The sequence below is a fragment of the Geotrypetes seraphini genome, chromosome 2, assembly GCF_902459505.1.
Source record: "Geotrypetes seraphini chromosome 2, aGeoSer1.1, whole genome shotgun sequence".
In the NCBI taxonomy this organism is placed as follows: domain Eukaryota; kingdom Metazoa; phylum Chordata; class Amphibia; order Gymnophiona; family Dermophiidae; genus Geotrypetes; species Geotrypetes seraphini.
Genome location: NC_047085.1, coordinates 68,911,256 through 68,929,633, shown reverse-complemented (window position 1 = coordinate 68,929,633; position 18,378 = coordinate 68,911,256). Strand labels below are relative to the sequence as shown.

The 18,378-nt window shown below is 42.3% G+C and overlaps 1 protein-coding gene across 8 annotated transcripts in view; it reads left to right on the top strand.

Annotated features, from left to right (window-relative positions):
* The window catches only part of VPS13B (vacuolar protein sorting 13 homolog B), a 1,237,203-nt gene that overhangs the window by 467,621 nt on the left and 751,204 nt on the right, over positions 1–18,378 (top strand). For 6 of the 8 annotated variants that reach the window (XM_033933145.1, XM_033933154.1, XM_033933146.1 and 3 more), the window contains one exon: positions 8,678–8,825. In XM_033933145.1, coding sequence (XP_033789036.1) covers positions 8,678–8,825 — 148 coding nt within the window. The remainder of the gene's footprint in view (positions 1–8,677; positions 8,826–18,378) is intronic. The other 2 variants (XM_033933150.1, XM_033933148.1) reach the window with 1 other exon arrangement.

Sequence of the window (18,378 nt, the reverse complement as noted above, 5' to 3'; positions counted from 1 at the left end):
TATAAACTTTATAAAACACATTATTATATTTTCTTATAAAGCACATATTTTAACTGAACTCTCTGACATTTTCAGCCTTTCCATTCACAAAAATAGAAGGAAGAAAAGTTCCCATTTCCTGCTGTCTCATGTCCCCGGCCTATACAATATTTTTCTTCTGCAGAGTGCAGACCCTTCAAAAATCTGACCAAATCCTCATTTCACTTGCATTATAAAGTACTGAGGATGCCATCTCTCCCCAATCCCAGGTCCTAAAGTCTAAGATAGTAGCACAAACTAGTGCTGCCAGATTCAGGAAAAAAAATTTTGATTCGATTCAGCCTATTGAATTGGTTTATCGATTCGATTTTCCTGCCCAATTGGGTGTTTTTTTCAAACATCCTGGTGGGTTTATTTTATAGCTTTTTCACCCCCCTTTGGCTGCTCCTAACCACACTGGCGCTGTGGTGTAAATAAAATAAAGAAACAAAAAGGACTTTTCCTCTCTCTGTTAAATCCTAGCTCACGTTTGCGGTCTAACACCAGCTCTGGCAGGATACACATTTCAAATCTGACATATTGTAATCACAAAACAGAAAATAAAATTAGTTTTTCTACCTTTTTGTTGTCTGGTTATTTTTCAAATCTTGTTGGTCCAAGGCTCTGGTTGCCTTCTGATAACTTGCTTGCCAGGGTCTCCTTCTTTCTTCTTTCTCCGTGCTAACCATCCATCTGCCATCTCTGTCCTCCCCTTCCGTTTCCCTTCTCTCCCCCGGATGTCTGGCATCTTTCCTTTTTTTGTCTCCCTCCACAGATCCACCTTTTCTTAACTACCCTTTCATCCAGCAGCTCTCCCTTCTTCCCCACCACCCCAGGGTCCACCATCTCTCCCTTTCTTTTCCCAACTACCCTCCTAACCAGTATCTCTATCCCCCCCCCTTCACACCATCCCTTGTGTCCAACTTCTCTCCCTTTCTGTTCCTTCTCTCCCTAAAACCCATATCCATCATCTCTCTCTCTCTCCTCTATTTTCAGACCCATTATTTCTTCCCACCCAAAGTCTGGCATATGCACGTCTCTTTGAACCCCTCCCCCTTCCCTCCGTGTACTTCTGCACCAGGGCCCCCTCTCCCCTGAAGGCCTGTCCTCCCCTTAAAGGTCTGCATCCCACCCCTGAAGGCCTGCCCCCCCTGAAGGCCTGCCCCCCGAAGGCCTGTCCCCCCCTTGAAGGCCTGCCTGCCTGTTCCCCTTGAAGGCCTGTCCCCCCTGAAGGCCTGTCCCCCCCCCCCCTTGAAGGCCTGCACTCCCCCCGAAAGGCCTACACTCCCCTCGAAGGCCGGTCCCCCCCTCGAAGGCCTGTACCCCCTTGAAGGCCTGCCTGCCTGTTCCCCTTGAAGGCTTGCCCCCCCCTGAAGGCCTGTCCCCCCCCCTTGAAGGCCTGCACCCCCCCGAAGGCCTACACCCCCCTTGAAGGCCTGCCTGCCTGTCCCCCCCTTGAAGGCCTGCACCCCCCCGACGGCCTGTCACCCCCCCCCCCCCCGAAGGCCTGCCTGTCCCCCTTGAAGGCCTGTCTCCCCCCCTTAACAAGGTCTGCCTTCCCGCCCCACGCTGAAGACCTGCTGCTCCCCCCCCCCACTACCTCGAAGGACCGCTCGGCCCCACCACCACCACCAAGCACTGCTCATTCCCCCGGCCTCCACGCTTCATTTCCCTGGGGAAACAGCCTGCAGGAAGATCGCGCGATGCCAGCCATCTTTGCTTGCTTCAGCTGTTTCCTCCGCCGCGGTCCCACCCCACCTCTGACGTCAGCTGCAGGCTGTTTCCAAACACGACACCCGGCGCAGGGGGGGAGACCGGACCGGACCGGACCGGGAGCACCCCCTCAGGGCTTGGCACCCGGGGCGGACCTCCCCCCCCTTGGTATGCCACTGCGGATAGTGTAGCTAGTTTAAAGAAGTTTTGGACACTCCCCAAAAAGTGTAGCCTGTAATGCAGTGTCCTGCAAACTATTCCGGCCGGCGGCACACTAAATGCAGTGCCCCGGCCAGAAGGCTCCCGGAAGTCAATGCAATGATGTCATGCGCGTGCGTGACATCAACGCATCAACATCCACGCATGCGCGGAGGCATGTCTTGCCATGACCCCGCCGTTACAGGGATCTGGGAGGTACAGGGAGAGGAGAGACACCAGCCAGGAAGAGAGTCGTCCATACTGGCTGATTTCCTACAGGACGTGCCTCTCGCTGCGAGAGGCATGTCCTGTAGGCAGACAGCCAGCAAGGATGACTCTCCTCCTCGCCAGTGTGTCGCGGCACACCAGAAATCTCAGGAGGTACACTCTGGTGTGCCGCGGCACACAGTTTGCGATACACTGTTCTAATGGAAGGGATTTGCGCATAAGTTCTAATGCTACTAAAAGCGATAGGCCATTACCTGTAACCAACATTGCTTTAGATTTGGTGGATTTAATTTCATGTAAGGTGTTATTTAGAATATGCCCAATGCACACACAACTTAGGCGCAAGTATGTAAGTCTGGTTTTCATTAGCAGAAATGTTTGTGCCTAAATGTTAGTCACACAGACAGGTGCTACATGTGATTTTATAACCTCAGAAGTATTTTACAGAATTGTGCTAAGAATATGGCTCATAGTTTACATATGAGTTAGTGTAGATGTTTACATCACCTTTGGAATACTATTCCTATTGACTTTTATTTGGAACACTCACTGGTTGAGTTTAAATCCCAACGTAAGACTTTAAAAAAAAATTTCTTAAAGCTTATGGACTATAACTTTACTTATCGGTGATTGTCCATGACAGGATTTTTGGCATGAATAGGTTGGTTCTACATTGACTTTCTGCGGCGGCCCAAACAGGTCACATTGCGCACATTAAGGCTCTAGCGCACCTTTGTAAAAGGAGCCCTTAGACTGGTGCAGATGAGATCCATGCCTCCACTTTCTCTAGTATTTTAGAAAGACAAGTAAGCACCTACTATCATCATAAAATAGGTTCAAAATTGTGCTTTAGCTGGGTGCCCTCCTTAAAAAATAATCCCCTTTTTACTTAGGCTAGATTGATGGAGGCTTTATTATCATTCAGGAAAAGGTTAAAGCATTTTTCACTTCAACCTTTCTTTCCTTTTTTAATGGTTTAATGGTAACACATTTATATTCTGTTTCTATCTGAGGCAGATCACAATAAAACACACACAATTATACAAAAACAGTCTCATTAACCACCCTCACCCTGCAACCCTATCCTTTTGTCCTGTTTCAGTTGTGGTCTACTGAGAACTGTTTTAAACTAATGAATTCAAGGAAACACCCTTTTGTATTCCTATCCAAGTGTCAAAAATCTCATGGGAATAAGCACTTCCCCTGTGTTTAATGCACTAGTGGTACTCTGTCAGCTGAATGAGTTTGAATCAGCTAGCCACTAAGACTAGCTAGCTCTTGCATAACACAAGGATTATTTTTGAAACTTTTTACAATATTATTTAATAATTTTGCGCTTTGTTAAAAATGATATTTCCTTAGTAAATTGATTTATTTCAACGTTATCTATATTATCTTATCAAAATTATTGTAATAACATTCTTACTTATGGGCAATACAAAAAATGAGATTATCGTAGTCTTCCAGCATATGCTCTGTGAGAGGGATTTTTTTTTTTTTTTACTTGACCTGAGTTTACACTGAAACAGTTATACAAGGGGAACATTTTTTCCTTCATGTTCTATCAGTTCCAAACAATTTCAGGGATGTAAAGTCTGAGTATAAGATAAACCATTGAGATAGTATTGCATAAAGGACTGTAGCCAAGGATACCATATGCCCCTCAATCTCTTTTGTTGGTTATGGGCACTGAATAAAGTGAATGCATTATAAGAAAATAAATAACATTTTCCCTTAGTCATGGATTTTCCAGAGTTTGCTGAGGAGCGTTAATAGTGTTATAATAACATCAACTCTTAGGTGTAATAACATCAACTTTTATGACACTGGTGCTAAAAATATACTGTGTAAGATCTTTTGGGCATTGAAATAAGTACAGTATCTGAATTTTAGTTCAGCCTGAATTCTGATTCAAATAGACTCTAAAATGAAGCTATCCTGTATTTTAAAGCATTTTCCTTTTATGTAGTCTTAAAACATATTTTGCCAGCTTAAAGTCTGGTTTTATTTGATTGTTGGGATAGAAGGGAAAAAAAGGAGGAGGGACTGCCACTAGGGGCACTATTTTGCATCCGGTACTGGATTAGGCAGGAATAGGGTTACTAGATCTTTGTCTGGAGAAACCCGGACACATGGCCCCGTCCCGTTCTGCCTCTAGCCCTGCCCCATTCTGCCTCCAACCCTGCCCCATTCCACCTCTAGCCCTGCCCAATTCTGCCTCTAGCCCTGCCCATGCAAAGTCATCTTTGTTTTCTGACCTATGGGCTTTGTCTGGAGGGTCTCCGAGCATGTGCGGGTGTGTGTGACGCCATCTGTACATGCTCAGAGGCCCTCAAGATGCAGATGGGAGGTCGGGGCTTTCTAAAACCCAGACAAACTACTGGGACTACCAGTGTTTCTCAACTTGCAGTAAGCGTACCAATCTCTGCTTGCCTGGTCCAGAACCTTCTCTCCTACATCAGGATTGACATTGGGGGAAGGCTTGTGAACCGGCCACATGCAGCATGTGAGTCGCCGCACGCGCCATGGCCTATTCCTGTGCAGAGTTGCTGATGGGGGGAGAATGAAGCTGCTGGCTCGGCAAAGTGGCAAGGTCGGCTTCAGGGATATCTTCTCTGTTTCCTTTCCCTCCCTCCTTTCTCCCTGGTCTGGCATCTGTGTCTTCCTTCCCTCCCCTTCCCCCAAGCCCTGACATAGCCTTTCCCTCGTTCCTTTCCTTCCCCTTGGTCTGCCATCTCACTTTCATCTCCTCTCCTTTCCCTGGTCGTCTTCTCTCTCTCTCCCTCTTCACATTCAGGTGCAGCATTTCTCTCCCCTTCCGTTCCCTTTGTCACCTTTGTTACGAGAACTGACTGCAGCCAATCACAGAGCGGCGCGGGACCAGGCAGGAAGTGCAAAGGTTATTCTTCCCAATGTGCATCACTTTGCATTTGTCTACATTAAATTTCATCTGCCATTTGGATGCCCAGTCTTCCAATTTTTCACAATCTGCATGCATTTTAATAACTTTGAACAGTTTAGTGTAATCTGCAAATTTAATCACCTCACTCGTCGTTCCAATTTCCAGATCATTTATAAATAAGTTAAATAGCACTGGTCCCAGTACAGACCCCTGCGGCACTCCACTGTTTACTCTCCTCCATTGAGAAAAATGACCATTTAACCCTACCCTCTGTTTTCTATCCGATAACCAATTCCTAATCCACAACTGAACTTTGCCACCTATCCCATGAGTCTTTAATTTTCAAAGGAGCCTCTCGTGAGGAACTTTATCAAAAGCTTTCTGAAAATCTGGTACAGCTGCTGTGCTCTTATCATTTACTGTTACTGAAATTGCAATTTCTTTGTTAGTTTGTAGCTGAATACCAACATCTTGACTATCGTTTTCCACTCCATTCAACACTGATCTTTCATCTATATTGTCTCACAGCCAGCAGTATTTGCCAGAAGACTGACAAAATTCTACTGGACATCATCTATAGCAGGATCCAGCTCTGTTTCAATGAGGAAAAATAAAATAGCTGCCTCAATGTCCAGATCAGCATTAATGTGTTTAATACTGCCCTGTATTTTATACTTGCTTTGACAATTTTGATACATATTCAGACATATTTGGCATCATGGATGCAATAGTTCTTTAAAGACTGTTTACTGAGCAAGTTCTGGGCTTTAGTTCATCATTTTTCTGCATGGAGCTTCATTATACTTACATGTCATCATACCCAATACTTTTTTCTGTCTCGCAATTTAGGTTTAATTACTCTTTATATTCAATAAATCACTGATTACAAAGAAACATATTCATTTATTTCCCCAGATTTGCTGAATTATTAAGGAGATCTGCTGAATATCATAACACTGTTCATTTGATTTTATTCTTTCCATCTCTAAAATGCATAAAATATAAGATGATTCAAAGCAAATCATTTAACTATCAGACAGCAAATATTTGGAATCTTACTTCCTATAAAGATTCATATTATATCTAAGTATGATCTGTTGTTAAATAACTTGAAAACAAGACTTTTTCAGAAGTTCTTAAGGGCTTAGTTTTAACCCTGATTTTGCATTGTATGTTTACTTGTTTATAGCAAAAATACTGTTTTGTAATCTGCTGTTTCAGAAATCTTTGTTAGGAATATAACCTAATTTTTTCTTACACTGTATGTATCTTTTATGTAACTTAAATGCTGTCTGTAGCCTGCCTCAAACAACACTTTGGAGGATTTAGCCAGATATAAGATCACATATAACATAACACCACATAGTCTTGTGATCACATAGCACAATGGAACATAAGAACATAAGAATAGCCTTACTGGGTCGGACCAAAGGTCCATCAAGCCCAGTAGCCCGTTCTCAATTCAGGTCCAGGTCACTAGTACCTGGACAAAATCCAAAGAATAGCAACATTCCCTGCTACTGATCCAAGACAAGCAGTGGCATGCCCCATGTCTTTCTCTATAACAGACTGTGGACTTTTCCTCCAGGAAATTGTCCAAACCCTTCTTAAAACCAGCTATGCTATCTGCTCTTACCACAACCTCTGGCAATGTGTTCTAGAGCTTAACTATTCTCTGAGTGAAAAAATATTTCCTCCTATTGGTTTTAAAAAGTATTTCCCTGTAACTTCATAGAGTGTCCCCTAGTCTTTATAATTTTTGACGGAGTGAAAAATCGATCCACTTGTACCCCTTCTACTCCCACTCAGGATTTTGTAGACTTCAATCATATTGTGTCATTTTTTTAGGAGCTATCTTGACTGATAGAGGCGTCTCCCTAGTTCTTAAATAGAGTATCTCTCATGACTCTATGTAAAGGTACCTTTATACAGTCAGTTGGTGGTGATTCATAGTCAAGAAGCTCAAAAAGCTCTGAACGAAGTTCTACCTCTGTCTCCATTTTAATGGGAAGAGTTTGATCCATTTACCTTATAAAGCCAGTAAAAGGTATGCTCTCTAGGGGAGGCTTTTATCTTTGAGGAAGGGAAGGATCAGAAGGTATGCCATGAAATTCTTCTGCAGACATTATGGCAGATTCTCATCAGAGTGGTTTGAGTTACCTGAGTCAGACTTCTCAAACTACTCCCTCCTAGGCAAATTTAGGAGAGTATATTGAGAAGTTCATTGACTGTGCCTTGAGGAGCATCAAGGCAGGGATCAATGCTGTGGCCCAAGAGATAACTCTTCTACCAATAATGACACATGTGGTGAATGGGCCCATGCTGACCCTGATGCTCAACGTTGAGCAGAGGTGTGTGACCTCATCCTCGTTCTCAATCAACACCTTGATGTATCTTTGGGCTGAGGCAGGCAAGGATGCCTTTAGAGCCTGTGTAGATTACATCTGCAGTAGCTCTGAAAACTCTTGTTTGAGCATAGCCTGGATCTTCTCCTGGAGAGTTGACATCTGCACTGGAAGAAACATCGGCAATTCGGCATGGAAGCAGTCTGTGGTGCATGTTATCTGTGCATGGGAGTCCTCGATTGGCCTGGGAGGAGACATGATCTGCAGCGATGGTGAGTGGTCCATGGTATGGAGGAAGACATCTGTGCCGACACTGTGCCATGCCTAGAAGAGGAAGAAAGTTTGTGCTTCTTAGCTTTCTTATATGATGCTTTCCTCGAAAGATGCAGCATAGAGGAAGAGGATGTTGAGAGAGCAGGAAGTAAATACCCTCTGATAGGACAGAACAGAGAGGCCCCAAATATAGAGGCTTCCAGGAGGGAGGTCCTGAGTCAAGAGGATGAGCAAGACTGAAGGCAAGTCTTTATGGGACTGTGCTTGGATACGGAAGAAAGAATTGAACTATGTTTTGGGTGAGCCCTAATGGGACTGTTTTCTGTTTATTTACAAATTAATATTGATGCTGCTGTCCTAATACAAGTTATGTTAATAATAAAAAAGGTCTTTTGGTTACTCCTACCCATTTATGAGAAATCCAAACCTGCTGCTCATGCACATTACCACAGGGAATAAACTGCTGTGTCCAAAAATATAAATATCACTATGTAGACATGCTTTCTGGAAAGTCTAGGTTTTAGCTTACCACTGTGGCTCCTAAGATGGGAAAGATGAGATATTAAAATTTTTGGGAAGTTTGTTTATAAGCTCTAAAATTTATTTTTTATAATTTTATTTTTTTCTTCTACTTTTATTATGATTTTGCCCCCTCCTCTCATTCTACCCTTTCACGTTTCTCTCGTTTAAAAATTGTAGTTCTCCCTTTTTCCTATTCGTCTAGTTAGTCAGTTGGAATATCTGTATTTTGTCATGTCTTACACGATTACTTGTATCTCCCTATTTTAATTGTAAATCACTTAGAATTTTATGTAAAGCAATTAATCAAATTTTAATAAACTTGAAACTTGATTTAAAAAATGATTGAAGCTTTTGTTTGTGTTTAATAAACTTTTTATTGACACATTTAATGATGAAGTAATACATGCTTTATATACCAGAGTATTACTACCTCTGAATTAATCACAGCGGAATAATGCATTTTCTTTTTTTCCTTCAGCAGCCTTTAGGAGCCAGTCCCCTTGTTGTGCCACTAAATCAAAAAAAGGAGGATGACATGTCAGTTGGAAGTACACCTTTGGCAAAACAGCAGTCAAATCAGGCCTCTGAGTATGCCAGCAGTCCTGTCAAAACTAAAACTGTAACAGGTATGTTCACACAAACTTCACTGGAGATTAGCTGTTCTAATATAGTAGTACATTTTTAGCTTTAGATGAATATTCCTTCTGAAAGATTTATTTCATTTTTAATTTGTGTAATTAAAAATCATCATGTTGCAATTTTGATATTCATGTTATGTTTGACCATTGTAATCTCAAACTCTGTTATTATTACACACATGTTTTCTTAGTATTGGTTCATATTATAATATAAGTCCCCCTCCCCCCACACCCATACCCCTATTAATTTAGCTGCTGAATTAATTAGAAGCTGTAAGGTTTACATACTTTGTCAATCCAAGATAGAGTAAATTGCAATAATCAAGCCTAGTCAACAGTAGTGCATGAACAACAGAAAGAAAATCTACAGGCAGAAGCATTGGTTTCAATCTAAGAAGAATATGTAGTTGTTCATATCCTCCCTGAGCTACTTTAGCAATATGCTTCTTCATAGAAAGTTGAGAATCCAACCATACACCAAGAACTAACATTTCACCAATAACTGTGTACCCATAATTAAAAACTGAATTAGGGCTATGTGCAGACCCAATTTCTCCCACAGCCATAACTTCAGTTTTTTCCACATTCAACTGTAAACCATACTAGCCCATCCACATTATTATCTCATACATATATCTGTTCAAATTTGTCTCTGCTTCCTTAATATTCCTCATAGGAAAAAAGAACAAGATGTCATCTACATATAGGCGATATTCCATTCCTAAAGAAAAATTTAGTTCAAAAGTGTGAATGGGCCGAGCAATCAAAACCCATCACACATCTGTCCCCAGGTGCTGTTGGAACAAACACAAACATGGTTAAACACTTCAACACTTTATTCACACATTCTTAAAACTCCCAACCAGGTTTGTCCAGACCCTCCTCGTCATCTCTGGGTCCTTCCTGACCTTCACTTGCTCTCCAGATCTTCCCTGGTTCCTCCCTGGACTCCATAGTCTTTTGGTCCTCTCCTGACCCTTCATTGGCCCTCCGGGTCTTCTGGTAGTGTCCAGTACTATTGCCGGTCTCTCCACCAGTCGCCACCAGCCCTGCCGGTTCCTCCGCTGGTTGCTCACCAGTCACCTTTACCCAACTTTCTCCTGGGTCTGCCAGGCTGCTTCCCTGAGATCCTCTGGCCACTACCAGTACCATTTACCGGTCCCTTTGCTGGTCACTACTGATCCTGATGGTTCCTCCACTGGCCGCTTGCCAGACCCCCTCAGCCTAGGACCTTGACTCTTCAGGATGTTCTTGTGGGGCCACTGCTAGTCCCTATACTCCCCGACCTCTTGGGTCCCCATGAATCCTGGACACTTCACTAATCCTACCACTGGTCATCATGCCTGAGCCCCCTCCCTGGACTCCTTGCTATACCAGACCCTCCAGCTGCTCCTTCTTCCAGGCCCCCTCACAGTCACTTAGTCATTTTATACTGGACGCTTTGCACTGAGGACTCTTCCAGTCCCTCAGTCATATTCTCCAAGATGCACATGCTGAATTCTCCTTCCCAGCCAGTCGCTCTCTCTCTGAGGATTCTTCCAGGGATTTCTTCCAGCTCCTCAGCTGCTCTCTTTGAGGACTCTCCTGTTCCTCACTCACCTGGTCTCTCTCACATCCACCAGCCCCCTGCTGGTCATCAAGCCTGGGGTACCCCCCTGGTTATCTCAAGCTCCTACTGAGCAGACAAGTCTAACAAGGGTTAGGTCAGAGTCCAGCTTTCCTCCCCTTGAGTGTCACCTGGCTCCTGGAGCTTCTGCTCTTCCCAGCTTCTCTATTCTGGAGCTGTTCTTTTCAGCACCCTTTTCCATACAGGGTGAGGAGACAGCTCCCAGGTGCATTTTTAACTCTTATGCAGATTAGCTTCACATTCTTCACTGCTTAGGCTCCCTCTGCTGATCAGTGACAGGAACATCACCCTGTCACAAAAAAGCAACAAGAACATTAATTATATATTATGTATGCTAACCTGTAATCCATTTTGAGCTCTTTGGGGAGATTGGGATAGAAAACAAATTAAATAAATAAATGAAATGGTGGCCTAAGTAACAAAGTAAAAGCTGGAACTGATCTACTTATAGGCTTATACTGTGGCTCATATGGGGAAAAAAAAAACCCCAAGCTGGACAAAAAGATAAAACACAAAAATCCATAAATTAAAGGCTTAAAATATTTTCAAGTTACTTTAATATAAAATTCCAAACTTGAGAGACAATACTGTCTAGAGCAAACATATTGTGCAAGAGGGCTAGAACTATACTTATTTTGAAGAATAACTTTAATCTGTAGCAATAACAATATAGCATTACACAGTGGCATTAATAAACTTTCTGAGCACCACAAAAAAATAAAAGATCATTAATTGTATCATCATTGTAAGAATCTTAAATTAGAGAAACAATTTTGCACAGAGTATCTTCCAGTATCAAGATAAGAGTTTAACCAAAGTTTAGCGTTTTTTGTAACCAAATTGTGCCATGACAGTTTTTGGATTTTGAGTAAAACCATGTCAGCCACCCCACTGCAGTTTTTCCATGCTTATCACTGCTGTTTTGCAAGCTGAAGTGGAGGTGTTGCAGTTATCTTCAGTTCTGAATTTTTACTCATCCACTACTACTGACGGCCACTTTCATGGTTATTTACATATCACATATTCCTAAACATCACAGAATATGAGGAAATATGCTTCCCAAATTCCCACTCTCCTACTCTTTCTCGATTGCTTCTCAATGATCTACTAGTCATTTTCCATGATACAATCCGGATCTTGGGATTTAAATTTGACACTAACCTCACCTTCATTTTGCAAATGAATTCTCTCATCAGTTTCTCCTTATGCACTGCTTCAAATTTGCTTTGTTTGACCATTTCTTTCTTTTCCTGTTATATATACTCTCGTCCTGACTTTGGTCATCTCAAAGATTGACTAATGTAAGTCCCCTTTTGCTAGCTTCCCTCTCAGAACTCCTAAGAGAGTCCAACTGATACAATCCATGGCAGGGAAGCTTCTGTGTAACTCCCAGAAATTTGATCATGTAACCCCTTTGCTAATTGATGAATATTGGCTGCCTGTTATGGTCAGTTATGGTTACAAGAGCCAACTGCTGTGAGCACCTATCTCTCTACATCAGGGGTGTCAAACTCAGGCCCACAGGCTAAATTTGGCCTGCAGGGTAATTAAATTTGGCCCACGATTTGGCCTGCCGTTCCTTCCCTCCCTCCATCCCAGTTTCCCGGTCTCACATTAAAGCAGCCTGCAGAGGATTGCTGGTCGGCTGTAGCGATCCTAGCAGGCTACCATTGCTTCAGCAGCACATTCCCTCTGCCGTGGTCCCAAACGTCAGAGGAGGGGCAAGACCACGGCAGAAGGAACGTGCTGTGGAGGCCGACGGCAGCCTGCTAGGATCGCTACAGCTGACTGTCAATCCTCTGCAGGCTGCTTTAATGTGACACCGGGAAGCCTGGATGGAGGGAGGGAAGGAACAGAGGTCCAATCTCGGGCCAAAAGGAAAGATGCCAGACCTCTGGAGGAGGGAAGGGAAACAGGGGAAAAATAAAGAAGGAGACCCTGACAAGCGAGTTATCAGAAGACAACCAGAGCCTGGGACCACAACATGATTTGAATAATGACCAGACAACAAAACGTAGAAAAAATAATTTTATTTTCTGTTTTGTGATTACAATATGTCAGATTTGAAATGTGCAGCCTGCCAGAGCTGGTGTTAGACATCAGGCATGAACTAGGACCTAAAAGAGAGAGGGCAAGTCTTTTTTATTTATTTTGTTTACATCACAGAGCCGGCGTGGGGTTGGAGAGATTGTAACCCTATACTTCTAATACTAAGGGGTCCTTTTATTAAGGTGCACATTTAGTATACCTTAATAAAAGGACCTCTAAGCTTCTTAATAAAAAATTTGGCCCGCAACTTAGCCTATGTTTTAGATTTTGACCCCTTATGTGATTGAGTTTGACACCCCTGCTCTACATTAATCACTCCAAACACACCTGCTCGCTTCACTATGTTTATTGCAAGTTTCTCAGCTAATGGTATCACAACCTTGTCATATTTGTTTGAATTTCACCAGCACAACTGCTTTTGGATACATTGGTCTTTACATACGGAACTCCATACCAGATCACATCCAACTTGCCTCCTCTCTGAAGCTATTCAAAACATACATACATTTATTTATTTTCAAAATTTCTATTCTGGGCAGATCACAACATAATTATTTAAGCTCTCCTATGATTAATTTTACTTCTCTTTTTCTAACCTTCCCCTCTGGTTCACTCTGCTAGTCTGATCTCATCATTTATTGGATTTCCTTCTGTGTTTTTAAAATTGTTTCTATTGTCATTATTTATTTGTAAACCACCTAGACATGCATGTAGGTGGGTATATCAAGTACCCCTGAAATAAAAAAAAACAACACAAAAACCCCAAACCCTAAAATCGGTGAGGCACTGGTTCAGAGTACTGAACCTTAAGGGTGTCAAAAGCTTGTCTCACCAGCTTGCCATACTGACATGAGCTTGCTCCTTCACTCCTGATACTCTGCCATATCATAGTTGATGCTGCCATCTGAACTGTGGGAAGTTTGAAATGTAAGAATAAACGCCTTCTGTTACAGGAAATACTTCTGTTACAGGAAATACTTCTGTTACAGGAAATACTTCTGTTACAGGAAATACCATATGTACTTGAATATAAGTCGAGACGCCCATTTCCCCCCAAAAGGGGTGGAAAAATGGTTGACTCGAATATAAGACGGGGGCTTAATATTCAAGTGACATGCTCTGCCAGGATCTGCACCCAGTGTCCCCTCTGTCATACCCTCCCCTGCCACGTTCTGCAATCATCCCCCCTCCCTGCCAAGTTCTGCACCCAGCCACCTTCCCTCCCTGCCCTGCTCTGAACCAAGCACCCTTCCCTGCCAGGCTTTGAACACTGTCCCCCCTCCCTACCAGGCTCTATACCCTATCCCCCACTCCCTGCCAGGTTCTGCACCCAGTCCCATCTTCCTACCCTGTACCCTCTTCCCACTTAAAAGAGCCAACCTCATCAGTGATGCCACAATGGCTTGATTGTCCCGTACTCCCCTCTGCCATCTAACCCAGCCAGCAGATTAACCCTTCCCCTTAACTGAAACCACTTAGTGGTAGGCCGGGACAGGAGAGATCCCTCCCATCTCCTGTCCCAGCCGACACTAACAATTACCACCCTCCCTCCCTCACGTACCTTTTCCCTGGTGGTCCAGTGTGTATCCCGCACTGAACCCTTCCTGCCAATTTCAAAGCTAGTAGCCAATGGCGCACCCGGGCCAGCACACAGGAGTGAACTTTCATGCTCCCAGCCGGCCCTGCACTGCTCCCAGCCGGCCCTGCACTGCTCCTTGATAGGCTGCCACCAGTTCTCGTGGGCCTCGCAGTTCTTGCAGCTTTTGCAGCAGCATATCAAGGAGCGGTGCAGGGCCGGCCGGTAGCACGAAAAGCTCACTCCTGCATGCTGGCCCGGGTGCGCCGCTGGCTACTAGCTTCAAAATCGGTAGGAGGTGTTGAGCGCGGGATACATGCTGGACCACCAGGGAAAAGATATGCTAGAGAGGGAGGGTGGTAATTATTAGTGTCGGCAAGGACAGGAGACTAGGGGATGACCCGAATATAGGACGAGGCTCCCCATTTTTTTGGCCCCAAAATCTCATCCTATATTCGAGTATATATGGTACATTTTCTTGCATTTTAGACCTGCACTGACTATAGAATATGCAGAGCAGTAAAAGTGAAGGAACTGGGGGATCTGAGACTGGAAGAGGGCAGGTAGGTACTGCAGTTGGAACTGGGACTTAGAGAAAGAGGCTGAAGTTAGTAGATTCAAGGGGAGTGAGAGGGGAGATAAGGACAAACATCTTTGGGTCAGAACAAGGACATATGCAGGGGGAGGTAGAGAGGAATGGGTGCTGGGAAAAGGAGGAGGAAAAGCAGGATCAATGAACATTGGAAAAGATAGTGAATGGGTAGATGCTGGAGGAAAGAGGAAGAGGTATGTAATAAAAGGCAATGGTAGTGAATGCTGGGAAAAAGGAGAAAACAGAAGGGCGGATACTGGAAACTCAAACAGGCGGAAACTGGCATTGGATGGGAGATCAGAATATAGGTGGGACTCGGGGCTTGAGTAGGATTGTTAGTGAGGACTTGGGGATTGGGTAGGGTCGAAGAATGGTGGCTTGGAAATTTGGAGATAGATAGTTGGGAACCATAAGAAATTGAGCAGGGATTTAGACTACAAAAACTCAAGGGAACAGTACAGTGTAGGAGGATGCTTGGGTGCATAGGGAGAAGAATGGCCAGTAGGAAGAAGGAGGTATTGATGCCCATGTATAAGACTGTGGTGAGACCTAATTTAGAATATTGTGTACAATTCTGGAGACTGCACCTTCAAAAAGATATAAACAGGATGGAAAAGGTCCAGAGGAAGGCTACTAAAGTGATCTGTGTTTTTTGACATAAGGTGTACGGGAACAGACTCAAAGATCTCAATAGGTATACTTTGGAGAAAAGGTGGGAGAGGGGAGATATGATAGAGACATTTAAATACTTATGTGGCATAAATAGGCATGAGGTGAGTCTTTCAATTAAAAGGAAATTCTAGAGTGAGAGACCATGGGATGAAGTTAAGAGGTGATAGACTCAAGAGTAATCTAAGGAAATACTTTTTTACACAAAGGGTGGTAGATGTGTGGAATAGTCTCCCAGTAGAGGTGGTGCCTACCTGTGAGCCCCTTGTTATAGAGTTATTATAGAGTTATAGGATATTAACTTCAAATTTCTGTATACCATCCGTTTACATCTTGAATGGATTTTCTATTTACACAAATTTCACATTAACAGGTAGTAATAGTCTTAGATTGAATGAACCTTGACCTAAAGTTCAAGAAGATAGGGTATGTATTACGTTTAAATAAACTAGTTAATATGCAAAAGCACTTATGCTGTTAGCATGGGGTGTGAACATATATTTTGACCATGCAAAATGATATGTAGTCAGAATGTATCCATTTAAGTACAGGAGGGCAATAGTATTGTGAAAATAGAGCCAAAATTGATCTGGAATACAATAGTATTCAGCCAATGTATGGATAAACTTACCTATTTGGGAGGCCTCTTGGTGCAATCGATGTGTCACTTGCCTACTGCTGACAACCTGAGTTGGCACTGTAATCTGGAACCAGGGACATTGGATCATCTACTTTATTACTGTCCCTGTATTAAGTTATTTTGGAATTCAATTTGAACTCAAGTAAATTCTCTATTGGAAAACCATGTTGCGTTTTCTTATGATATGGTTTTATTTGGAATGGTTATGAGAAAAAAGAGTCAAATATCATCACACAACAATAAACTTTTATTAATTATGACAGAGGTTACCATTCAACATATTACCAATAACTGGAAAAATTACAATAATCTTAATTACACATTCTGGTGGAATTCGTTATGCCATATTTTTAAGATGGAAAGAGCAATAGCGTTGCAAAAAGGGAATTATAATAACTTCGTAAAGATTTGGGGGCCATTGGAAAAGTATTGTAATGAATAGGCATCATTTTTCTTCCTTTTTTAGATTTATTATATGCACACTCAGGGGGAGGGAGGATTTAGGGAGGAAATTTTATAATTATGTTTATAATAATAGTGTAATATATTTTATATAGAATAACTGATGAAGGGTGGGAGGGTAGGGTTTTTATCATTAATGGTCTATTAGATTTTATGTGTTAGATTTTAAGTGCTATATTGGAATCAATGTATGATATATTTATGTGCACTTGTTGTTTGATTTTAAAATGAATAAAGAATTGGAAAAAAAATATATATATATTTATAACCCTCCTATCTACAAGTCTAGGCGAGGAACAATAAACACAAAATAAACAAATCACAAATGACAAAATACAACAACAAAACATATCAAAAATGTCATAAAACCTCCTAAAATATTAAGGCATCATTGAACAATTACAAAATATATGTTCAATGAACAATTCAATGCTAATACAATCAAAAACTAACTCAAAAAACAGAATTTCATGCATATTCACAGATAATACCAAAAGCGTGTTCAAATAACACCGTTTTTACTTCTTTTCTAAAATGACAAAGCATGGTCAATTGATGCACTGAACCCAATAAGGCATTCCATAAAACCGGACCCTGTGCAGACAGCATAGATATGCAATTGTCAGTAAGTTTCACAGCTGCTAAAGATGGAATTTTCAATCTCAAGCCATTAGCAGATCGTAACTCACGAGAAGGGAATGCAATCGGAAAAGTGGACGAACACCTGATGGATAGTTACTTTGAAGTACCTTAAACATCAGACACAGAATTTTAAATTCCACCCACATTCCAATGGACAGCTAATGAAGCGTGCGTAATAGAGAGATGATATGATCAAATTTAGAAACATGAGAAACATGAGCAATGAGGCAGGCTGCAGCGTTCTGTACCAACTGCAAAGCACGCAAAACACATTTGGGCTATCCTAGATAAATAGAGTTGCACTAATCAAGCAGTGTGGTGATCAATAACGTGAAGACTGTACAAAAATTGTCATCCGATAGATAATCACGCAGCCTCCTTAACAACCGCAGTTTGAAAAACACACCGGTAATCACTGCCTTAATATGAGCCTTAAATGATAAAGCTGAATCAAGCACAACTCCCAAATACCTACATTGCTGGCGTACCTCAACAACCTCACCTGCTAAAGATATTTCGGCTGGACACTAAGCCAGATTCTTTCCATGCGCCAAAAATAGTACTTCTGTTGTTGCTACATTCAATTTTAAATGGTTTTGCATCATCTAGTCCCGAATGACAGCAAAACAATCATTCAGATATGAAACTGCTTCATCCTGTGATTTTCCAACAGGAATCGGGAATTGAATATCATCCGCATAAAGATGAAAACTAACTCCTAATGAACACAATGCCTTGCACAATGGAAGCAGGTAAAATATTGAACAGAACCACTGAAAGTGCGGAGCCCTGAGGGACCCTGAACAGCAAGGAAGACCAATCAGACCTTTTCCTATTAGCCTCAATACAAAAAGAATGACTTCCAAGAAAAATTTAAACCACAACAGAACCTTCCCTGAAATTCCCAGCGATTGTAATCTTGCTAATAAGATTTGATGATTGATCGTATCAAAAGCCGCGGAGACATCCAAGAACACCGTAAAATAAGATGCCCCGTGATCAAACCCACTCCGTATAGTGTCAAATGCAGAAAGAAGAAGCTCCGTAGAGTGTTTCAGACGAAATGCAAATGGCTGACCATCCAAAATATCAAACCTATCCAAAAAGACTTGTAGCTGCTGTAAAACAATTTTCTCAAGGACCTTAGCCAGGAAACCTAAGAAAGAAATAGGCTGAAAATGTTCCAATTTGTTTCCCGACATACGGGTCTTTAATAAAGGCGCACTATAGTCTTTTTTAGTGACGGTGGAACACAACCTTCATCCAACGACTTCGAAACAATAC